Source organism: Salmo salar, chromosome 10 (assembly GCF_965601325.2).
Source record: "Salmo salar chromosome 10, fSalSal1, whole genome shotgun sequence".
NCBI classification, from domain to species: domain Eukaryota; kingdom Metazoa; phylum Chordata; class Actinopteri; order Salmoniformes; family Salmonidae; genus Salmo; species Salmo salar.
This window is the reverse complement of record NC_138300.1, coordinates 17553652-17575191: the sequence shown is the minus strand read 5'-3', so window position 1 is coordinate 17575191 and position 21540 is coordinate 17553652. Positions and strand designations below refer to the sequence as shown.

Genomic DNA, 21540 nt, shown 5'->3' with positions numbered 1-21540 from the left:
GCCAGTGGCAGATCATTGGTAAAAATAGAAAAGAGTAGAAGGCCTAGAGAGCTGCCCTGCCCTACACCACACTTTAAATGTTTGACATTAGAGACGCTTCCATTAAAGAAAATCCTTTGAGTTCTAATAGATAGATAGTTCTGAATCCACAATATGGAAGAAGTTGAAAAGCCATAGCACTGAAGATTTTTCAACAACAGGTTATGGTCAATAATATCAAAGGCTGCACTGAAATCTAACAGTACAGCTCCCACAATGTTCTTATTATCAATTTCTTTCAACCAATCATCAGTCATTTGTGTCAGTGCAGTACACGCTGAAAGTCTGAAAGTATGCATGCTGAAAGTCTGTTAACTTGTTTACAGAGAAATAGCATTGTATTTGGTCAAACACAATGTTTTCCAACAGTTTGCTAAGACCTGGCAGCAAGCTTATAGGTCTGCTGTTAGAACCATTAAAGGCTGCTTTACCACTCTTGGGTAGCAGAATTACATTGTCTTCCCTCCAGGCCTGAGGACAAAGACTTTCTTCTAGGCTCAGATTAAAAATATGACAGATAGGAGTCAGCCACCATCCTCATTAGCTTTCCATCTAAGTTGTCAATACCTGGAGGTTTGTCATTATTGATCGTTAACAATAATTTTTCCACCTCTACCACACTAACTTTACAAAAGTAATTTTTCCAACAATTGTTTACAGACAGAATATTTCACTTTAATTCACTGTATCACAATTCCAGTGGGTCACAAGTTTACATAGACTAAGTTGACAGTGCCTTTAAACAGCTTGGAACATTCCAGAAAATTATGTCATGGCCTTAGAAGCTTCTGATAGGCTAATTGACATTTGAGTCAATTACAGGTGTACCTGTGGATGTATTTCAAGGCCTACCTTCCTACCGAATCTCTTCATACCAACGTGACAGAATAATCGACCATTGAGGGAGACAGCAGGACTACGACTGGTCCGTCCAGCGCCGCCGCAACTTCGGCAGCTGCAACTGGGTCATCCGACGTCGCCACATGGGTCCGTCCGACGATGCAACTTCAGCAGCCACAACTGGCCCATCCGACGCCGCCACAACCGGTCCGTCCGAAACCACTGCTACTGGTCCATCTGACGCCGTCGCAACTTCGGCAGCGGCAACTGGCCTGTCCGATGATGACGTAACTTCGGCAGCTGCATCGGGTCCTGATCAATCCGCACTGCGTTCCTGTGATCGTCCTCGAGACCGGTGTCGTTGCGCTGCTAGTGCAACGCGTCTTGGGGGGGTACTGTCACGGATCCCTCCGGAACTTTCATTACGCACACCTGTCCCCTATTCCCAATGATTGTATTTGTATATATGTGCCCTTTGGTTTCCATTGGGCAATCGATTATTGTTACTATGTCCATTGGTGCGTGTGAGTACCTGTGCTGTGTCACAATCGTCAAACGGAGTAGACCAAGGTGCAGCGTGGTGAGTGTTCATCTTTGTATTTATTTTAAATCAGAACACTACAAACAAAATGAATACGACCGTAATGTCTTGTAGGCTTAACAAGCAGTACAAAATTAAGATCCCACAACTACAGGTGGGGAAAGGCTGCCTAAGTAGGATTCCTAATCAGAGACAACGATAGACAGCTGCCTCTGATTAGGAACCATACTCGGCTCAAAACAAAGAAATAGACACCATAGAATGCCCACCCCACACCCTGACCTAACCACATAGAGAAACAAACCGTCTCTCTCAGGTCAGGTTGTGACATGCTGTGTGTTTTGGGCTTTCGTGCCCTTGTGGATTGCGCAGATGATTACGGGATCGTCCCGTGTGTTAATCATTGTGCGCGTGTGTTATTTATTCAAGGTACTCCTCGCTCTTTTGTTTTGGGTTTCTACCCTGTGTTTTGTTACGCATTTGTTTGGTCTTCGTCCCTGTGCCTTTACACGGCACGCCGTAAATTGGGCTTAATTAAAAAAACTATTACGCATTCCTGCACCTGTCTCCCGAATCTCTTCATATCAACGTGACACTTGCACTGCTTTTCTTTCATTATTAGTTTTTTATGCATGAATATAATTGCTCACTGTTTGTCGTGGGCATTTCGATGAAAGATGGAGTTGAATTTGTCTTTCTGCCCATAATTTCATTTAAAGTACTCAAGTTTTTTTCCATCATTCTTTATATCATTGATCTTGGCTTCATAATTGTCATGTCCTGACCAGTAAAGGGGTTATTTGTTATTATAGTTTGGTCAGGACGTGGCAGGGGGTGTTTGTTTAGTATTCTGGGGTTTGTTGGGCTATGTTCTATGTTAGACTAGACTGAACATAGAAATACACTATGTTTAGTTCATTGGATTGACCTTCAATTGGAGGCAGCTGTTCCTCGTTGCCTCTGATTGAATGTCCTATGTATAGGGGTGTTTTTGTAATGGGATTTGTGGGTAGTTGTCTCCTGTTTTGTCTGTGCACCTGACAGGACTGTTTAGTGGCGTTCGTTGTTTTGTATGTGATTTGTTAGTTTTTCCTTTTTTTGATTTAATAAAGGAGACGAGTATACACGTTCCCGCTGCACCTTGGTCCAATCCTTACGACGCCCGTTACAATAATAAAGTTTCTTCTTTTTGTTGAGTTTAGTCACATCTCTCAATTTGCAGTAAGTAAGCCAGTCAGATGTACTTATTAGCCACTCCTTTTGCCCCATCTCTTTCAACTATATAGTATTTCAATTCCTCATCAATCCATGGAGCCTTAACAGTCAGTTTCTTAACAGGTGCATGTTCATCAATAATTGGAAGAAGCAATTTCATAAATTCATCAAGTGCAGCGTCTGGATGCTCCTCATTAATCACATTAGACCAGCAAATATGTTTTAACATCATCCACATAAGAGTCACAGCAAAATCTTTATATACTATTTTAGGCCCAGCTGTTGGAACTTTACTTTGTAAAGAGTCCATAGTTACCGCGGAAACTGATTCAATGCCCGGTTGTCCCATCTTCAGTCAGCTGTTCGCTCCACACAATATTTTTTTTAACTAAAAAATGTATGCTTATTTTATTTTCATGACATAATCGTCGGTTACACAATTATACAAACACTTATGCCCAGACATTTAAACATAAACGTGACATACACCATGCATTCACAGACACATCTGATATCCAGTCCACACAGCAGAGCTGGTACACACCGTGACACCGAAACACCCAACACATTTGTGTATTGAAACATACACTGCGACAACACAAAACCAGTCATTTCTCAAGCTGAACACATTACAACAAATTCTACAGTGTTGCTCCAGTTAACCACAAAAAAACAGGAAGTCACTTGGCGACAGTCTTAACCCTTTATACTCATGGGAATTGACCTATATTGATAGGTCTAAATTCAATTTTTTCTTACAGAAGAAATATGAAAAGTATATGCATAACCATGGTAACAATTAGAAGGGAACAGTTTGGAGATTATGGGAAAGACTCAATCTACTGATATGTGCATTTTACATTCACTGTATTTTTTACTGCATTTGTTAATAACAAACTCTAAAATTCTCTGGATACATTTAGAAACATGATAAGAATATCTCTGGAAAATGTGGGTTAGGTACAACATAAGACAAAGAAATTACAGTTGGAGTGAGAACTAACTGCTGTCTCCAATTGGCCACACACCTCTCCAAAGTGTACACAGTTCCTAAGTCATTTCAATGCACTTTTATCACTCAAAGAAGAGTCTTCAACTATAAGGTGCTTTTCTGAGCTCTCCTAGCTGTGCCATTGGGGAACTAGAGCAAGCACACTTGTAGTTGTTTTCTTTTGAACACGGCCCTGCTTCTTCGCCGTTACACAATTACTGTTGTTGTTTACATAATTCAAAACTTCCATTATAAATTGCAACCTGGGTCAGGTGGGTATCATTTGAAAGCCTGTTATCAAATACAATATTACAGTGGTAGGCTTTCACAATGCAATTCAGGGAAAGAGATCATTATTGTGGTACGCATAGAAAGGAGTCATGAGTGCATTCAGGTGCGTGTCGTGGCAAATTAGAATAGACAATAGACAAACATTCAGAACAACCCAGGGTATGACGCCATGTAATCTTGTAGCTGAACATTGAACATTGTGATCATAAACGTTGACACTGTATATGACATGGAAAACTGCACATTTGGACTGCTTGTAGGACATCAAAGCGCTATTTATGATAATCCTCAACATCTCATCTTTCAAAATATATAGAGTCCTCTTAAAGATGCACTATGCGGAATTCACTCCACCATTTCATGGTTGCAAAAATTGTAAAAGTTGGCCTAATTTCAGTTTATGTGACAAAACAAGCGAGTATAGTGTAGAGAATCACTGTACCATCTAAACCGCTGTGAAATATATTTTCCATAACCAAAAATATTGTATTTTCAGCTGGTGTACTGTACAATCCCAAAAGTAAAAGACGCAAAAACCAAACACAAGAATGGGAAGCATTGAATGAGCACACATAGAACTGATCTACCACTTCTTAGACTTGCTTTCAATGAGAATGACAGATCTACAACACACATTCCTATGTGAATTTGGTCAGGCCACCCAAAAAGTTACATACTGCAGCTTTAATTTACAGTATTTCTCTCACTCAGACAAAACATTTGCAAAAGTTGCCCAATTAGCGGGAGAAATGGTGGCAACTTCTTGTCTTGTGCGGCCCTCAAGTTCAGATCGGCTATCAATCAAAACACATACAGCTCTGTGAAGGGCAGAGTCAGAGTTCTGACATCATGTTACTGTACAGCCACTGCGTTGTACATGAACCAGAAGGATACAACACTTGAAATAAAAAACAAAGACTGAATAAAACAGTCAAGATACTCACAAACCCCACACAAGATCTAGTTCTGCATACATACCCTAAGCAGGAGTGTCTTCGACCGTGGCTGTTGGGGCCATAGCTGAACTGGCTCCCCTTCCTGGGGAATCGGTGATCTTTGTTCATTGTGGGTCAAAGCTTTTGGCTGCTATAAGTCTATGACTTGCTGGGCTAACAAAGAAAAAGAGGCTACACACCCACAACAACAGCTGGGAGACGAGCTGGAGCTCAGGTGGAGCTCATCCTCTCCGAAGGGCTCTCCTGCCGGGGCTGTACCCGCCACATGCTGCTACTGCCTGGGGAGACTTGGGGAGCGGTGGGTGGGTAGGTGGGTGTCCCCCGATCGCAGGTATGCTGGGGATACTGGGGTAACTGTAGATCAGGAGAAGGGGAGAGGCTGAAAATGTAGGAGTCCCAAGTGCTGTAGGCTACGCAGGTCTCAACAAGACCAGTGGTATTCAGTGCTCCAGATAGCTTTCTTGAATTGCTGTATTAGGATTCCATCTCTTCTGTCGTCCAAAATTCAGAGACCGGTTCTTAAACACAAAGTTTCTCACAGTGTCTTTCTCAGCCTCTCTGTCTGTCTCTACAGAAAGGGGAAATCCTGAGTGATACAGTAACCAATGTGAGGGAGAAGGGAATGAGGTTTGAGCGCGGAGGGCAGAGCAAGCGTTGACCTCTCTCCGCAGTGTGGGAGAGCTTGCGCTGTCCCCAGAGGTTCTGGCTGTGGGGGCTGCACCCAGGGCCCATCCAAGTCCCCACAACTGTTTAGAGATATTTTTTGAATATCTACAGTAAAAGTGAAACAGCCTGCAAACACAAGCCTTCAGTTAAGGAGGAACTTGATGAAATTGAGTAAGCGTTGGCATCTTCCGAGGAAAGGAGAACTGAAGACTTCAGATAAGTATGCCAGAAGCAAATGGTCAAGTTAGAAAGATATAACTCTCATACCTACCATATTCCCAAGTGCATGGATAATTATTTTATACTGAATAGAAAAAAATAACAGTTTAAAGGTTTTCTGATGCATTCTGATCTAGTTGCCATAGACTAGCTTTGTACGTCTGGACTTGTCTGTGGGTTTCTTCTGCTACTGGGTCTCTCTGGTGACTGGCAGCCCTAACCTAGCACAGGCCGACACGTGGGATCGACATGCCTCCCAATGTGGCACGCCCTTCGTTCCCCCTAAAGCTAAATAATGACATTGTGTATTGTTAGCTTCCACGAATAAGGGGTAGCAAGGGGGCACTCAGATGTAGTTCCTGGGGTCTAGGGTCTAGCACAGCACAGCACACTCACAAACCTGCGCACAGAAACACGCATAGAAACATGCACACAGGAAAAGTATACGCAGTCTGCAGTCAGTGATAAAAACAGAGATAAAAACATCACTGGACGGCAGTTAGCCTAGCAGTTAAAGCGTTGGAACGGTAATCAAAAGGTGAATGGTTTCGAATCACGAGCCGATTAGGTGAAACATCTGTTGCTGTGCCCTTGAGCAAGGCATTTAACCCTTATTGCTACTGTAAGTCGCTCTGAATAAGTGTGTCGGATAAATTACAAAAATGTACATTACAAAAATGTTTTCAAGCACTGCAGTTGAGAGACTCCAGGAAACTGCTACCCACAACACACAGTATGCAATGTCACTCTTGCTCAAAGTGAGTCCACCAATATCAGTACATAACACATTTTATGTACTGTAGATGACACTGTAATTGAGACAGACTTTTTTGCACTGTGCCACAGACATGCCATGGCTGGAATAAAAGCCTGCAGACCCAGTAGCTCTCCATGTTTCATAGAACAGGCAATCTCAGGAAAACTCATAATCACACCACCTGCAGGTACTCATTAAAACAGCACAGTAATAATCATCAACCCTTGATTGTACTATGCACAACCTCTGTCAGCTACAACACAACCTGCTCCCTCACCTCACCGCTTTCCAAGACACCACACACCTAACCGTGTTAAATAAACGTGTTAGATCTGGAACTTTTATCTAACGACAGTCTCCTTTACCTATGTGCAGGTGACTGGGGGATAAGGAGTGAGATCTCACCTCTAATGGGGCGGCAGTGTTGGACTAGTAACCGAAAGGTTGCAAGATCGAATCCCTGAGAGGACAAGGAACAAATCTGTCGTTCTGCCCCTGAACAAGGCAGTTAACCCACTGTTCCTAGGCCGTCATTGAAAATAAGAATTTGTTTTTAACTGACTTGCCTAGTTAAATAAAGGTTAAAAAAAAATAAAAAATGAGCTGTGTTGTTAAAATGTTCAGCAAGGAATGTTTGGTTTCATTTGAATTGGCCTGCCTACACTATATGTCCCTGCAAGACCATCTCTAGTCGTTCAGGATGTTTTCTTTTTGGAAATAAGCTACAGTAATATCCAACCCTGCTGCAATGTTTACAGTATGTTGTACACGCTCCATGGTAAATAAACAGATATCCAAGTAACTATTATTTTAACTATTATTGGGCAGAGATGATTAACCATCGTTCATTATCGAGCTCATTCGTATCAGCTGTATCTGGGCAGGAAGAATACAATACAGGCCAGTGTGACAGCTAAATTCTAAAATTATAATTTTACACTTGTGACCATTATCAGGAGTGGCCAAAGGGGTGTCCTGGGATCAATCCCAATACCGCTGTCCCGTCCCAGCCCCTGAGCAAACCAGGGTTAGCTAATGTATTTGCTGCAAATTGAATGTACAATTTTGTAAGCTTGCCTTGTTGTTCATGAAAAAATATTTCCAAGTCAATCACTTGTCATTGTTCTTTATAAGTAGTAACGTAACGTTAGAGATTGAAGATATTTGCCAATGCAGGTAACGTAGCAGTAGCTAACTATTTTATGCTTATTGTATAGCTGAGGATTAAAATACCTGTATGCTATGGATGTGTAGCTATGTAGCCGATCTGTGCATGGACCCTAAACCGTTTGGTATAAATATTAGTTTAGAACAGAGGGGTTTAATTGTTCTAGCTACAACGCTTCCACTGGTAATGACTGAGTGAAGGAAATGTGACTGTTACATTTCAAACTGCTACGGAATGAAAGTCCTGCTTCAGTACTACTCCACATTGAACCACAGCCAAAGGCTGGGTACATTGTTGTTCTGATGTTCTCATTTGTTGCTCATATGGTGCTTATTTGTTACATAAGGCATTTTTTGAATTTTGAATTCTCACCGACTGTCTAGTTTTTATTTTGGTGCTTGTTAGTTCTCAAAGATCTTTTTAAAACAATATACAGCGCCATTATCTTTTCTACATACTTTATATCTGGTTTGAGTTGTTTATATGTTTACACTGAAAACATTTTACCATCCCGAAAATGTATCCTCCCCCAGCGCTGCCCGTCGCTGCTAAATGAAACTAGGGGAAACATTGAAATATAAGGACTGTTGCCAGTACAGGCATTGTGAAAAACACAAGGCTCGTGTGATGTGGTGATGTCCCATTCCCTAGGCCTAATTTAGCTCTCCCTATCACTAGTTGCTCCGTTTTTGAGTGCCTACCCCCACGAGAGACACTCGAAAACAAAAGGGGAGGGCTAAGCGGGGGGTATTGGGATTGAGCCCTGGAGTGTGTCAGAGTGTGTCCCCTCCCCTGCATGGCCCTGGGTCAGAACAGGGCAGAACAGACCCCTTAGGCCCTCAGGCCCCCGTCAGACAGCCTCATTAAAGCATGAAACACACCAAACATGCTATTCGATCTGTTAATCGGCTACAGCGGGGAAACAGTCAGAGGGGGAGAGAGAGGAGAAGAGGATGGGGAAGTCTGTAGGTTGGAGCCGCTGTCAAAGAGAACATGGGAGGCCAGATATTAAACCAGGAGACCAGATGGAACTATGGACGTGGCATGGGGCTAGACACAGACCTGGTTTCAAATACTATATTGTACATCTGTATATGTAAGAGCATGTGCCTGCCTCCCAAAAAGTGTGTGAGTGCGTGTTCTGTCCTCTTGTTAGGCCTGGCAGGGACATGAGTGCCTGTCACAGCAAGTGCAAGGTGTGTGTAGAGTTTGGTCGCTGTGAGTGTAATAGCAAAAAGAATGAATATGAGCAACATCTGTAAAACTGTTCACAGATGGCCAAATCTGGGTGCGACAACCAAGTAGAAAAGGTGTAGGCCTACAGAGTAGTAACGAGCCTCTTCTGCAGGAATTAAGAAGTCATCATTACACAGATTTAAGTCACATATAAAATGGCATAGAAGAATTCTGTTCTGTATGAAAAATATGTTAGATACAAAGGCTGCCATCATAACTGCAGCATTAATCAGCCCTATTACGTAAACACTGTCTGGTGAATGTCTGACCGGAACAGAAAGAGAATCTAAAGAGCTCTAGACAAATGCAGCTTATCTGAAGCATTTTCTCTTGAAAGGCAATCGCTGAAAGCTCTCGGCTGCCAACACATACCTTATGACGGTTCCCCCTTGTGTTTATCTTCTGCAAGGCCTTACAGTACACACTCCATGCACTGCCAGAGGTTTAATCTATCTTCTGTGACGTTAAAACGAGTTAATTGATACCAGCCGCTAGCTTTCTTGCGTGTCTCATCATCTGCTTAATGCCAAGTTTCCTGATGCACAAATGTTGTAATTTTTCCTAACCTTGTGGCTTGAAGACCTGCACAAAAGGCTACTCTCTCTAATACACAAACTAGGGATTGTCAGCATTGTCAAAAGAGTAATACATTAAACCCTAAAACAATTCAAACTACTATCCAAGTTTCCAAGGTAAACATTGTTTTGGAGGATGTTTTTGGAGAACACTGTTTTTACTTGGTTGGAACGAATAGGTTCCAAAGTAGATAAAGAGAAGAGCAAGTGAGGAAACTGCATGATGTTTCTCATCTGTGATGATGGCCCAGTACACCCCTCTGTGTAATCAACCTAAACTCCGGTGTTAATTAATCCTGGCCCATCTGTGAATCATAATGGGCAAAGAAGCACAGATCATTCCATTTTACATTGGCCGCTGCTTTTAACAATTTCATGCTAAAAAGCCAGAGGACCAGGGTTCCGCTCTGGAATCACGCTTTCCACTGTGCTCAGAGGACACGTTCGGTACAGCAGTTTAGCTGAAGTCGAGCCCAAAAGGACAATTCCCATAGACGGCCCCATAGAGAAGTCCAATTTAAAAAATCCTAAAAAGAGACTTTCGTTACCACCTTTGTGCCGAAAATATCCATTGAATTTTTCAAGTAATTGTCTCGAGGACAATTCTTTTCTTCATCATCACTCACAGCCGAATATATTAACATTTATATCAATCCACTGTCTGTCATGTTTCTGGATGACGTGATGACGTTGTTGCTGCTTCCAGTGCGCACTGAGTGCTGGTGCACTACCGTTCTCAGATCTGTAAAGCATATGCCAACCGCCATGAAACGGCGTATGCGAACGTGAGTAGATTATGTTGAAAACAACGTTCGGCCATCTCGGACACTGTCTCAAGTTCATATATACACTGAACAAAAATATAAACGCAACATGTAAAGTGTTGGTCCCATGTTTCATGAGCTGAAATAAAAGATCTCAGAAATGTTCCATATGCACAAGAACATTATTTTATTTATTCTTTACATCCCTGTTAGTGAGCATTTTATCCTTTATCCAGGTGTGGCATATCAAGAAGCTGATTAAACAGCATTATCATTACACAGGTGCACCTTGTGCTGGGGACAATAAAAGGCCACTCTAAAATGTGCAGTTTTGTCACACAACACAATGTCACAGATGTCTGAAGTTTTGAGGGAGGGTGCAATTGGCATGCTGACTGCGAGAATGTCCACCAGAGCTGTTGCTAGAGAATTGAATGTTAATTTCTCTACCATAAGCCGCCACCAACGTCGTTTTAGAGAATTTGACAGTACGTCCAACCTGCCTCACGACCGCAGACTACGTGTAACCACGCCAGCCCAGGACCTCCACATCCGGCTTCTTCACCTGCGGCATCATCATGGCTGTGTCCCTGCCCAGTTATGTGAACTCCATAGATTAGGGCCTAATTTATTTATTTCAATTGACTGATTTCCTTATATGAACTTATATGAATTGTAACTCAGCAAAATCTTTGAAATTGTTGCATTTACAGTGCATTCGGAAAGTATTCAGACCCCTTGACTTTTTCCAAATGTTGTTACGTTACAGCCTTATTCTAAAATGGATTAAGAAAAAAAAATCTCAGCAATCTAAGCACAATACCCCATAACGACAAAGCGAAAGCTGATTTTTATTTTATTTTAGCAAATGTATTAAAAATAAAAAACAGAAATACTTTATTTACATAAGTATTCAGACACTTTGCTATGATACTCAAATTTGAGCTCAGGTGCATCCTGTTTCAATTGATCATTCTTGAGATGTTTCTACAACTTGATTGGAATACCACCTGTGGTAAATTCAATTGATTGGACATGATTTGGAAAGGCACACAACTGTCTATAAAAAGGTCACACAGTTGACAGTGCATGTCAAAAACAGTTGACAGTGCATGTCAAAAACCAAACCATGTCCGTAGAGCTCAGAGACAGGATTGTCTTGAGGCACAAATCAGGGGAAAAGTACCAAAAAATGTCAGTAGCATTTAAGGTCCCCAAGAACACAGTGGCCTCCATCATTCTTAAATGGAAGAAGTTGGAAACACCAAGACTCTTCCTAGAGCTGGCTGCCCGGCCAAACTGAGCAATCGGGGGAGAAGGGGCTTGGTCAGGGAGGTGACCAAGAACTCGATGGTGACTCTGACAGAGCTCTAGAGTTCTTCTGTGGAGATGGGAGAACCTTCCAGAAGGACAACCATCTCTGCAGCACTCCACCAATCAGGCCTTTATCGTAGAGTGGTCAGACGGAAGGCACTCCTCAGTAAAAGGCACATGACAGGCCACTTGGAGTTTGCCCAAAAGCACCTAAAGACTCTCAGACTATGAAAAACAAGATTCTCTGGTCTGATGAAAACAAGATTGAACTCTTTGACCTGAATGCCAAACATCACATCTGGAGGAAACCTGGCACCATCCCTTCGGTGAAGCATAGTGGTAGCAGCATAATGCTGATGTGTTTCAGCGGCAAGGATTGGGAGACTAGTCAGGATCGAGGCAAAGATGACTGGAGCAAAGTACAGAGAGATCGTTGATGAAAACCTGCTCCAGAGCGCTCAGCACCTCAGACTGGGGCGAAGGTTCACCTTCCAACAGCACAACGACCCTAAGCACACAGCCAATACAATGCAGGAGTGGCTTCAGAACAAGTCTCTGGATGTCCTTGAGTGGCCCAGTGAGAGCCCGGACTTGAACCCAATCGAACATCTCTTAAAAATACCTGCAAATAGCTGTGCAGCAACACTACCCATCCAACCTGACAGAGTTTGAGAGGATCTGCAGAGAAGAATGGGAGAAACCTCCCAAATACAGATGTGAACGTTCGTAGGTGACTCTAAATTCTGAAATTCAACTGAAATCTATGATACATACTGCACAAAAAAAGTATTTGCCAACAGTGATTGTGAAAACATACATTCATTAAATGCCAAAAAAGTAGACAGTTCATGAATCACTTTAAAAGAAACTCAAGAACTAAAATCCATTTGTACAGGAAAAATAATCAGTTGAGGGGAATTGGTGTAGCATGTTGTGTAAAGAGAGGTTTTAGAGGGTTTGGCTCGTGTTATTTGCTTCATTAAGTTTCCCCTGCAGGTTATGACCCTGGCCATCAAAAATTCATCTTTGACGCCACCAAAAGCCAGACAAGACTGCTAATTGTTTTGGGAAATCTTGTTTTGGATCACTGTGGCCATCCATAGCTCTTGTGAACTATGAAGTTCTTCCTGAGCTACTTTTATCTCTATAGCTCTTGTAGAGTTAGTATGATTTGTCCAGTGGCATTCCACCTGTGCTGACATCACAGAGAAATCACGGGTAGCATCAAAGTAGACCAATAACAGAAACCGATTAAAATGTGAAGAGATGTCTCTGCTTTTGTTTTGCCAGGATGGTAAGTAGATAAGGCATCGGTACATCAGACACATAGCACAGTGCTGACCTATGGCTGGCCTACTGAACAGTACTGAACACCTAAGGCAGAAGACGAGAGGCTTGTCTGCCACACAGGCGAACAAAAGGCTTCATTGAGATGCCGACACAAGAGACATTAACCCATGATTTTGACTCAGGAGTTACCTTCAGACTAGGCCAGGAGGCTGCGTTAGTGAGCAGACCCCATGACAACTACATGATGCGGGAACAACAAGCGCTAGCAGTGTGACGGCTCCAAAACAAAGCCCTATTACATTACCTATTAGCTCCTCAATTGACTTCCTTGGCATCACATAGGGAATTGAAAGGGGTAACTATCTGGCATCTTAATTTTATTTTTATTTTTTTATTGAACCTTTATTTAGCTAGGCAAGTCAGTTAAGAACAAATTCTTATTCACAATGAAGGTGAAATTAAAAATAATATAATAATAATTCAAGCCTGACCCCAGTGATGTACTGGGCCGTATGCACTACCCTCTGTAGAGCCTTACGGTCAGATGCCGAGCAGTTGCCATACCAGGCGGTGATGCAACCGGTCAGGATGCTCTCGATGGTGCAGCTGTAGAACTTTTTGAGGATCTAGGGACCAATGCCAAATCTTTTCAGTCTCCTGAGGGGGAAAGGTGTTGTCGTGCCCTCTTCACGAATGTCTTGGTGTGTTTGGACCATGATAGTTTATTGGTTATGTGGACACTAAGGAACTTGAAACTCTCAAATGCCTGAATCTTGCACATTTCACCCCAAATTCTCATTATTGAAATGAATCAGGATAAAATTCTCGGGTCATCTAACTTATTGAATAAAACACAAAATATGTTGCTGTAGTTTGTCCATAAATCATAAAAATTGTACACTAGTTGAAGTACTTTAAAATAATTTCCTTTCTCAGTCAATCGGTCTGTAAACATTAACCAGTCAGAGCCACATTTTCACTCTCCCTCAACAAACACATGCCTGAGCTGCTGTGATGAGGCTCACGAACAAGTCTTAGCTGACAAGGCCTGTTTGGTTCTTCATTATGCTCAGTTAGCAAGGCAAAGTTACATGAGAGGGGGCCTCTTCCGACCATAAAAAATTAGAGAGGGAGATAAAGTTTGTAGAGGAGCACAAGTGATCATAAGCTTCTGTCTCAAATGGAGATTCTGCCTTCTCCCATGGGGTTGGTGGATGATGGAAAAAAATACACCATCTTGTGTCTTCTTTTGACCCAGTGGATGGCCAGTGACCCATTCCTCATCTACCCCACACAAGGTCTCTGGAAACCAGCTGCACAAGGGCTAGGCAATTTTCTCTGCAACACTATATACACTGAGAACACAAAACATTAACACCACCTGCTCTTTCCATGACATAGACCAGTGGTTCCCAACCTTTTTTGGTTACTCTACCATCAACTGAATTTTGCTCTGCCCGGAGTAACCCTGAAATACCACCTCATGTGCATTTTATCATTAAGCCTATGGTATCATCAGTCTTCTCGAGTACCCCTGTGGATAGGCCAAGCACCCCCAGAATGACCAAGTGTATCCAGGTGAAAGCTATGACCCCTTATTGATGTCACTTGTTAAATCCACTTAAATTAGTGTTGATGAAGGGGCGGAGTTAAAGAAAGATTTTTAAGCTTTGAGACAATTGAGACATGGATTGTGTACGTGTGAGATTTAAGTGCCTTTGAACAGGGTATAGTTGTAGGCGTAGGGCTGTTACGGTGACCGTATTACCGCCACACTGGACGTCACGAGTCATGATGGCAGTCAAATTCCACGTGACCTCTTAGTCACGGTAACTAGGCTTCTCCAAGCTCTGATGCTGCTGATGGTCATTAATAGATTACCAAATGTGCTAACTGCCTGGTACTCAGCACTCTACTGTCCCTCTAATCACTCTGACATCAATGCAAATGTAATCGAAAATCTAATCAAACACTTCATGAGAGCCCATGAGCTCATGTTGTGCAACATTTCTTTAGGCTATGCAATTGCATGAGAAAACAGAGTGATGGCTGCTAATAAAAAGAGAGGGATCCCATCAGCTTTTTATTGCTAGGCCTACTATATTAATTTCTCAACTTTCCTAATATTAAGCACATTGCTTCTCTTTACAACAGGATGGCATGACATTTAACCACGGGAATAGTGTCCTCCATTCGCTATTTAAGTGCATAGATGTATTTTTCCCCTGCTCCTTTTTTGAGACAGGTGCATGATAATGGTCCATTTAAAATCAACACATTTCACACATATATTATTTAGTATATGTAAAGACAAGATTAAATCAGGAATAGTCTGATGGGTGACAATATTAGCCTATCATTTGTGAATGAAATATTTGCTGCTGGGAAATTCGAGGCATTATCAAGTGCTTGTGAAATTGTGAATGGGGGACTGATGAAGTGGGTACAGCCTGGGCAAAAAACAAAGCAGAGCTCATGCCTTTCATGCGACTTTTTTCAAATCCTCATTAGAGTCGCATCATGCAGTCTTAGAATGTATTAAAAATCTAAACATATAGCCCAACGTTTGTATCACAACTAAAGTGGCCAAATAACTTCTTAAAATTAAACACATTAATCTTCTTTAGAACGGGTGTAGAGCCTAACTGGCAGACATATGCATCGTGTGCGTTTCATGTTCGGGGAAGATCATTTTCACCATAAAAATGCACCTTTGTAACAAAAGCATTACATGCATAATCGCATTTGTGGTCACTTTTGAGAATGCTGTTTTCCTGCTAATGGAACATTCGCGCTTATAGCCTACTGCCGTGGGCGCATTGCTGCGCTTACAATGTGAAGAAATAGCCTAATAGTGTATCAACATTTTAAGCAGAACGTTCTCATCTGTTGCGTCAGGATCATTGCTTAAATCTATGTTTGGAATATTTATTTCTCGCACAGAATAGGTCAACTTTGTACTATGGGGGATAGTAGGCTAGTGCTTTTGCTGTTCGTTAGGCCTACTCATCTTGTTGGCTGACGAAAAGTAAATGTGGATAGTTCTTCCAACAATATGCACCTCAGAATTGGTTAAAGACGCTGAGAACTGAGATGCAGTACCACTCGGGAGCCCACTCGGGAGTCTGCGCTTGTAGCCTGTGAGAAAGACCTGATCACGTGACGGAGAGCCATGTGAGTGAGAGGTGCTTCAGAGCGCCCAGCCGGGAGAAGAGAATTTTTATTCTTATATTCAGCCCACTGGACGCAAAAGGCATGGATTTTTTTTAGGGGGCATTATGGCCACACAAAGGGGATGCCGCTGGGAAATTCGAGGCATTATCAAGTGCTTGTCAAATTGTGAATGAGAGACTGATGAAGTGTACAACCTCCGCAAACATGCCTTAGAATGTATTAAAAATCAAAATACATAGCCCAATGTTTGTATCACAACTAAAGTTACATAAATAACTCTAAATTAAGCATATAATCAAATCAAATCAAATGTTATTAGTCACAATCGCCGAATACAACAGGTACCTTACAGTGAAATGCTTACATACGAGCCCCTAACCAACAATGCAGTTAAAAAAATATGGATAAGAGTAAGAGATAAAAGTAACAAGTAATAAAAGAGCAGCAGTAAAATAACCACAGCGAGAGTATATACAGAGGGGTACCGATACAGAGTCAATGTGCGGGGGAACCGGTTAGTTGAGGTAGTATGTACATGTAGGTAGAGTTATTAAAGTGACTATGCATAGATGACAACAGAGAGTAGCAGTGGTGTAAAGAGGGAGTGAGGGGGGGCCACTGCAAATAGTCTTGGTAGCCATTTGACTAGATGTTCAGGAATCTTAAGGCTTGGGGGGTAAAAGCTGTTTAGAAGCCTCTTGAACCTAGATTTGGCGATCCGGTACCGCTTGCCATGCGGTAGCAGAGACAACAGTCTATAACTAGGGTCGCTGGAGTCTTTGACAATTTTTAGGGCCTTCCTCTGACACCGCCTGGTACAGAGGTCCTGGATGCAAGGAAGCTTGGCCCCAGTGATGTACTGGGCCGTTTGCACTACCCCCTGTAGTGCCTTGTGGTCGGAGGCCGAGCAGTTCCCATACCAGGCAGTGATGCAACCAGTCAGGATGCTCTCGATGGCGCAGCTGTAGAACCTTATGAGGATCTGAGGACCCAAGCCAAATCTTTTCAGTCTCCTGTTGGGGAATAGGTTTTGTCGTGCCCTCTTCACGACTGTCTTGGTGTGCTTGGACCACGTTAATTTGTTGGTGATGAGGACGGCAAGAAACTTGAATCTCTCAACCTGCTCCACTGCAGCCCCATCGATGAGAATGGGGGCGTGCTCGGTCCTCTTTTTCCTGTAGTCCACAATCATCTCCTTTGACTTGATCATGTTGAGAGAGAGGCTGTTGTCCTTGCACCACACCACCAGGTCTATGACCTCCTCCCTATAGGTTGTCTCGTTATTGTTGGTGATCAGGCCTACCACTGTTGTCTCATCGGCAAATTTAATGATGGTGTTGGAGACCTGCCTGGCCGTTCAGTCATGAGTGAACAGGGAGTACAGGAGGGGACTGAGCATGCACCCCTGAAGGGCCCCTGTGTTGAGGATCAGCGTGGCAGATGTGTTGTTACCTACCCTTACCACCTGGGGGCGGCCCGTCAGGAAGTCCAGGATCTAGTTGCAGAGGGAGGTATTTAGCCCCTGGGTCCTTAGCTTATTGATGAGCTTTGAGGGCACTATGGTGTTGAACGCTGAGCTGTAGTCAATGAATAGCATTCTCATATAGGTGTTCCTTTTGTCCAGATGGGAAAGGGCAGTATGGAGTGCAATAGAGATTGCATCATCTGTGGATCTGTTGGGGCGGTATGCAAATTAGAGTGGGTCTAGGATTTCTGGGATGATGGTGTTGATGTGAGCCATGACCAGCCTTTCAAAGCACTTCATGGCTACAGACGTGAGTGCTACGGGTCGGTAGTCACCTAGGCAGAATCCCTTACGTGTTCTTGGGCACAGAGACTATGGTGGTCTGCTTGAAACATGTTGGTATTAGAGACTCAGACAGGGAGAGGTTGAAAATGTCAGTGAAGACACTTGCAAGTTGGTCAGCGCATGCTCGGAGTAAACGTCCTGGTAATCCGTCTGGTTTTGCGGCCTTGTGAATGTTGACCTGTTTAAAGGTCTTACTCACATCGGCTGCGGAGAGCGTGATCACACAGTCTTCCGAAGTCTGCTCTCATGCATGTTTCAGTGTTATTTGCCTCGAAGCGAGCAGAGAAGTAGTTTAGCTCGTCTGGTAGGCTCGTGTCACTGGGCAGCTCTCGGCTGTGCTTCCCTTTGTAGTCTGTAATGGTTTGCAAGCCCTGCCACATACGACGAACGTCAGAGCCGGTGTAGTACGACTCGATCTTAGTCCTATATTGATGCTTTGCCTGTATTATGGATCGTTGGAGGGAATAGCGGGATTTCAAATAAGCTTCCGGGTTAGAGTCCAACTCCTTGAAAGCAGCAGCTCTAGCCTTTAGCACAGTGCGGGTGCTGCCTGTAATCCATGGCTTCTGGTTGGTGTATGTACGTACGGTCACTGTCGGGACGTATGTAAAACAGCTACAAAGAATACAGATGAAAACTCTCTCTGTAGGTAATGTGGTCTACAGCTTATCATGAGATACTCTACCTCAGGCGGGCAATAGCTCGAGACTTCCTTAGATATCGTGCACCAGGAGTTGTTTACAAAAATACATAGACCGCCGCCCCTTACCAGAACCCGCTGTTCTATCCTGCCGGTACATCGTATAACCTGCCAGCTGTATGTTGATATTATCGTCATTCAGCCACAACTCTGTGAAGCATAAGATGTTACAGTTTTTAATGTCCCGTTGGTAGTTCAATCTTTCGCGTAACTCGTTGATTTTATTCTTCAAAGACTGCACGTTTGCTAGCAGGATGGAGGGAAGTGGGGGTTTATTCGATCGTCTACGAATTCTCAGAAGGAAGCCCGACCTTCGGCCCCTCTTTCTCCGGCCTCCTCTTCACGCAGATCACGGGGATCGAGGCCTGTTCCAGAGGAAGCCGTATATCCTTTGCGTCGAGCTAGGCAGAGTCATGAAAGGAAAAAAAGGATTCTGCTAGTCCGTGGTGAGTAATCGCAATCCTGATGTCTAGAAGTTCTATTTAATTCAGCTATGTTCAATTGAAGTCTTCATACTATGAAAAAATATTAAATAATGCCAAAGAATTATAAGCAAATCTTTTCTGCTAAATGAACTAGTGTAGCCCAAAGCCATTTGGCATAGCCAGATCAGAGCCCAACTCAGAATATGCTATTCTGTTCTTCTGAAACAGATTACATTTTCTTCATATCATGTTTCTTTAGACCTGTCTACAATAAATAATGGATTTATTGTGAAGGTGTAGGCTATATTACATGGATTTTTCCCCCCTTCACTTTTTAAAATGTAGTGTTCCAAAGGTCTGCATTAGTGGCCTATATGCTATGCATGGAAGCCAGGAGATGCTAAATGTGTTTATGTTAATTAACAATCAATTACCATGAGACCAGCAGTTATTTGCTTGACAATCACCGGCTGACAAAATTTCATGACCACCACAGCCCTAGCCAGGAGCACCGGTATGTTTCAAGAACTGCAACGCTGCAGCTTTTTTTTTTTACACTCAACAGATTTCCGCGTTTATCAAGAATGGTCCACCACACAAAGGACATCCAGCCAACTTGACACAACTGTGGGAAGAATTGGAGTCAACATGGACCAGCATCCCTGTGGAACGCTTTCAACACCTTGTAGAGTCCATGACCCGACGAATTGAGGCTGTTCTGTTAAACCCAATATTAGGAAGGTGTTCGGTATACTCAGTGTATGCCCAGAATACTATCAGTAATATACTAGAACAGCATAAGCACAACCACCGCAGAGACAATATCACTAATAAACTGTGATGGTTCTAACCCAGCGGTAGGAAAAATACCCTTGTCTGGCCTGCAAATTGATTTTGACATGCAAATATGTGCGGCCCTGGAGCCAAAACATGTGCCCACCCGTTCTAACCACTATCTTGTAACTTAGGTAATATGGAGGGTAGATGAGGAACAATACGACTTTTATATTACAAAGTAAAAATAACACATTCTGTGCTACCTAGAAAGAAAAACATGCTTTTATAAAGAGGGTCAGGAAAAAGCAGGCTATAATTGGCTGAATATGCTAAGGGGAAAAATGAAAAAGTCTACAATTAGAGTTTGTCCTGATGCTTACAGTACTGTATTTACAACTCATAAGTCAGCATCAGACCTATCCAAATACGACCCTTAGACTAAAATACTCCTGAAAGCTCAGTCTGAAAAGGAATGTAGAAGGCTGAATTTAATCATCTTTCTTTAGTCAAACAAATTGTGATCCTATTCTATGCAAATATTTAAATTAAAAAGTACAAATTTCAACTGTCTCCAAAGTCTTTTTATACTATATTTGAAAAGTAGCATAAATCTGAATTACTGGAATTTAGGAGATTTAAGATTTAATAGTACAGTAAATAATTATTTGAGCCTACCAACAATGTTCGTCTGTATTGCTAATGCTATGACAACATCTGGTAAAATCCAAAACCAACTCTCATTGTCATAAGCTCTCTCTACCACCTACTCATACTGTATGTGGACAGGGTTGCAGTGAAGATATTGCAGTCATTCGCAACTCTGAATGCTCTTCTCTTCGTTGTCAATATCTATGAAACATAAAAGTGATGAGGTGGCCTTACTACAGTTCCGTGGTCTGTCTCAGGCGGGCCCCCTAGACAGGGCTGATCTAATGCACGCGGGTCAGGGGGTCAACGTACTGGAAGGAGCTCACTTATCCACACACAGCTGCTGTGTGAACCTTTGCCAAATGCAACCAGCAGATGGTGCACTCTGAGTTTTCCCAGCCCCGTTACAGGCCCCCCACCCCTCCACACACACAGGGCCGTTACGGTCAACACATTCCGGCCCGGAACACTCACAAGGCAGGATTGAGGGTTCTAGAATCACAACTAAACAAATACTGTGTGTCTGTGAGGAATTAATGACAGACACCAGACCCACGCAACAGGCCAACTTTAGAACCGTTGAATATTGCAGATGTATGCGAGGGACAGAGCACCATAAAGAGCATGTGGGACTTCCAATAGCCTGGTCACAGATCTGTATGGGTTTTAACTCCTCTGATGGTAGTCGGCTAACGCCCATATAGATCTAGGACCAGGCTAACTTCAAATACTAGAGCACAAACGTTTTATACTATATCACAATGGCATAACCTCACTGTAATAGTTTTTTCCGTTATTTCTTTAAAGGTGGTACTATGGACAAGGTAATCCATTAAATTGAGTACTGTGTTCATTCATATGTAAGCAAGAATCAATAATGCTAGCGGCCATCATGGTGTGTTGTGTATCCAATATGCATGAATAGAATGAAGCAAATGTGATTGGATGACCAAGTATTAACAGCTTAAAGGGATACTTCAGCATTTTGGCAATGAATTTGTCCCTTTACCTACTTCCCCAGAGTCAGATAAACTCGTGGATACCATTTTTATGTCTCTATTATTATAATTTTTTTATTGAACCTTTATTTAAGTCAGTTAAGAACAAATTCTTATTTACAATGACGGCCTGACCATAATAATCT

General features: G+C 42.6%; 1 protein-coding gene across 3 annotated transcripts in view; it reads right to left on the bottom strand.

The window, feature by feature from the left end:
* Window positions 1-21540, bottom strand: part of LOC106613633 (3',5'-cyclic-AMP phosphodiesterase 4C) — a 166299-nt gene that overhangs the window by 73162 nt on the left and 71597 nt on the right. The window contains exon 1 of one of the 3 annotated variants that reach the window (XM_045687402.2): window positions 4896-5942. The exons of the other annotated variants lie outside the window; for them this stretch is intronic. Within the exon in view, the coding sequence (XP_045543358.1) occupies window positions 4896-4981 (86 nt within the window). The 5' untranslated portion in view covers window positions 4982-5942. Of the gene's footprint in view, window positions 1-4895; window positions 5943-21540 lie in introns of those variants that run through there. 3 annotated transcript variants of the gene reach the window in all.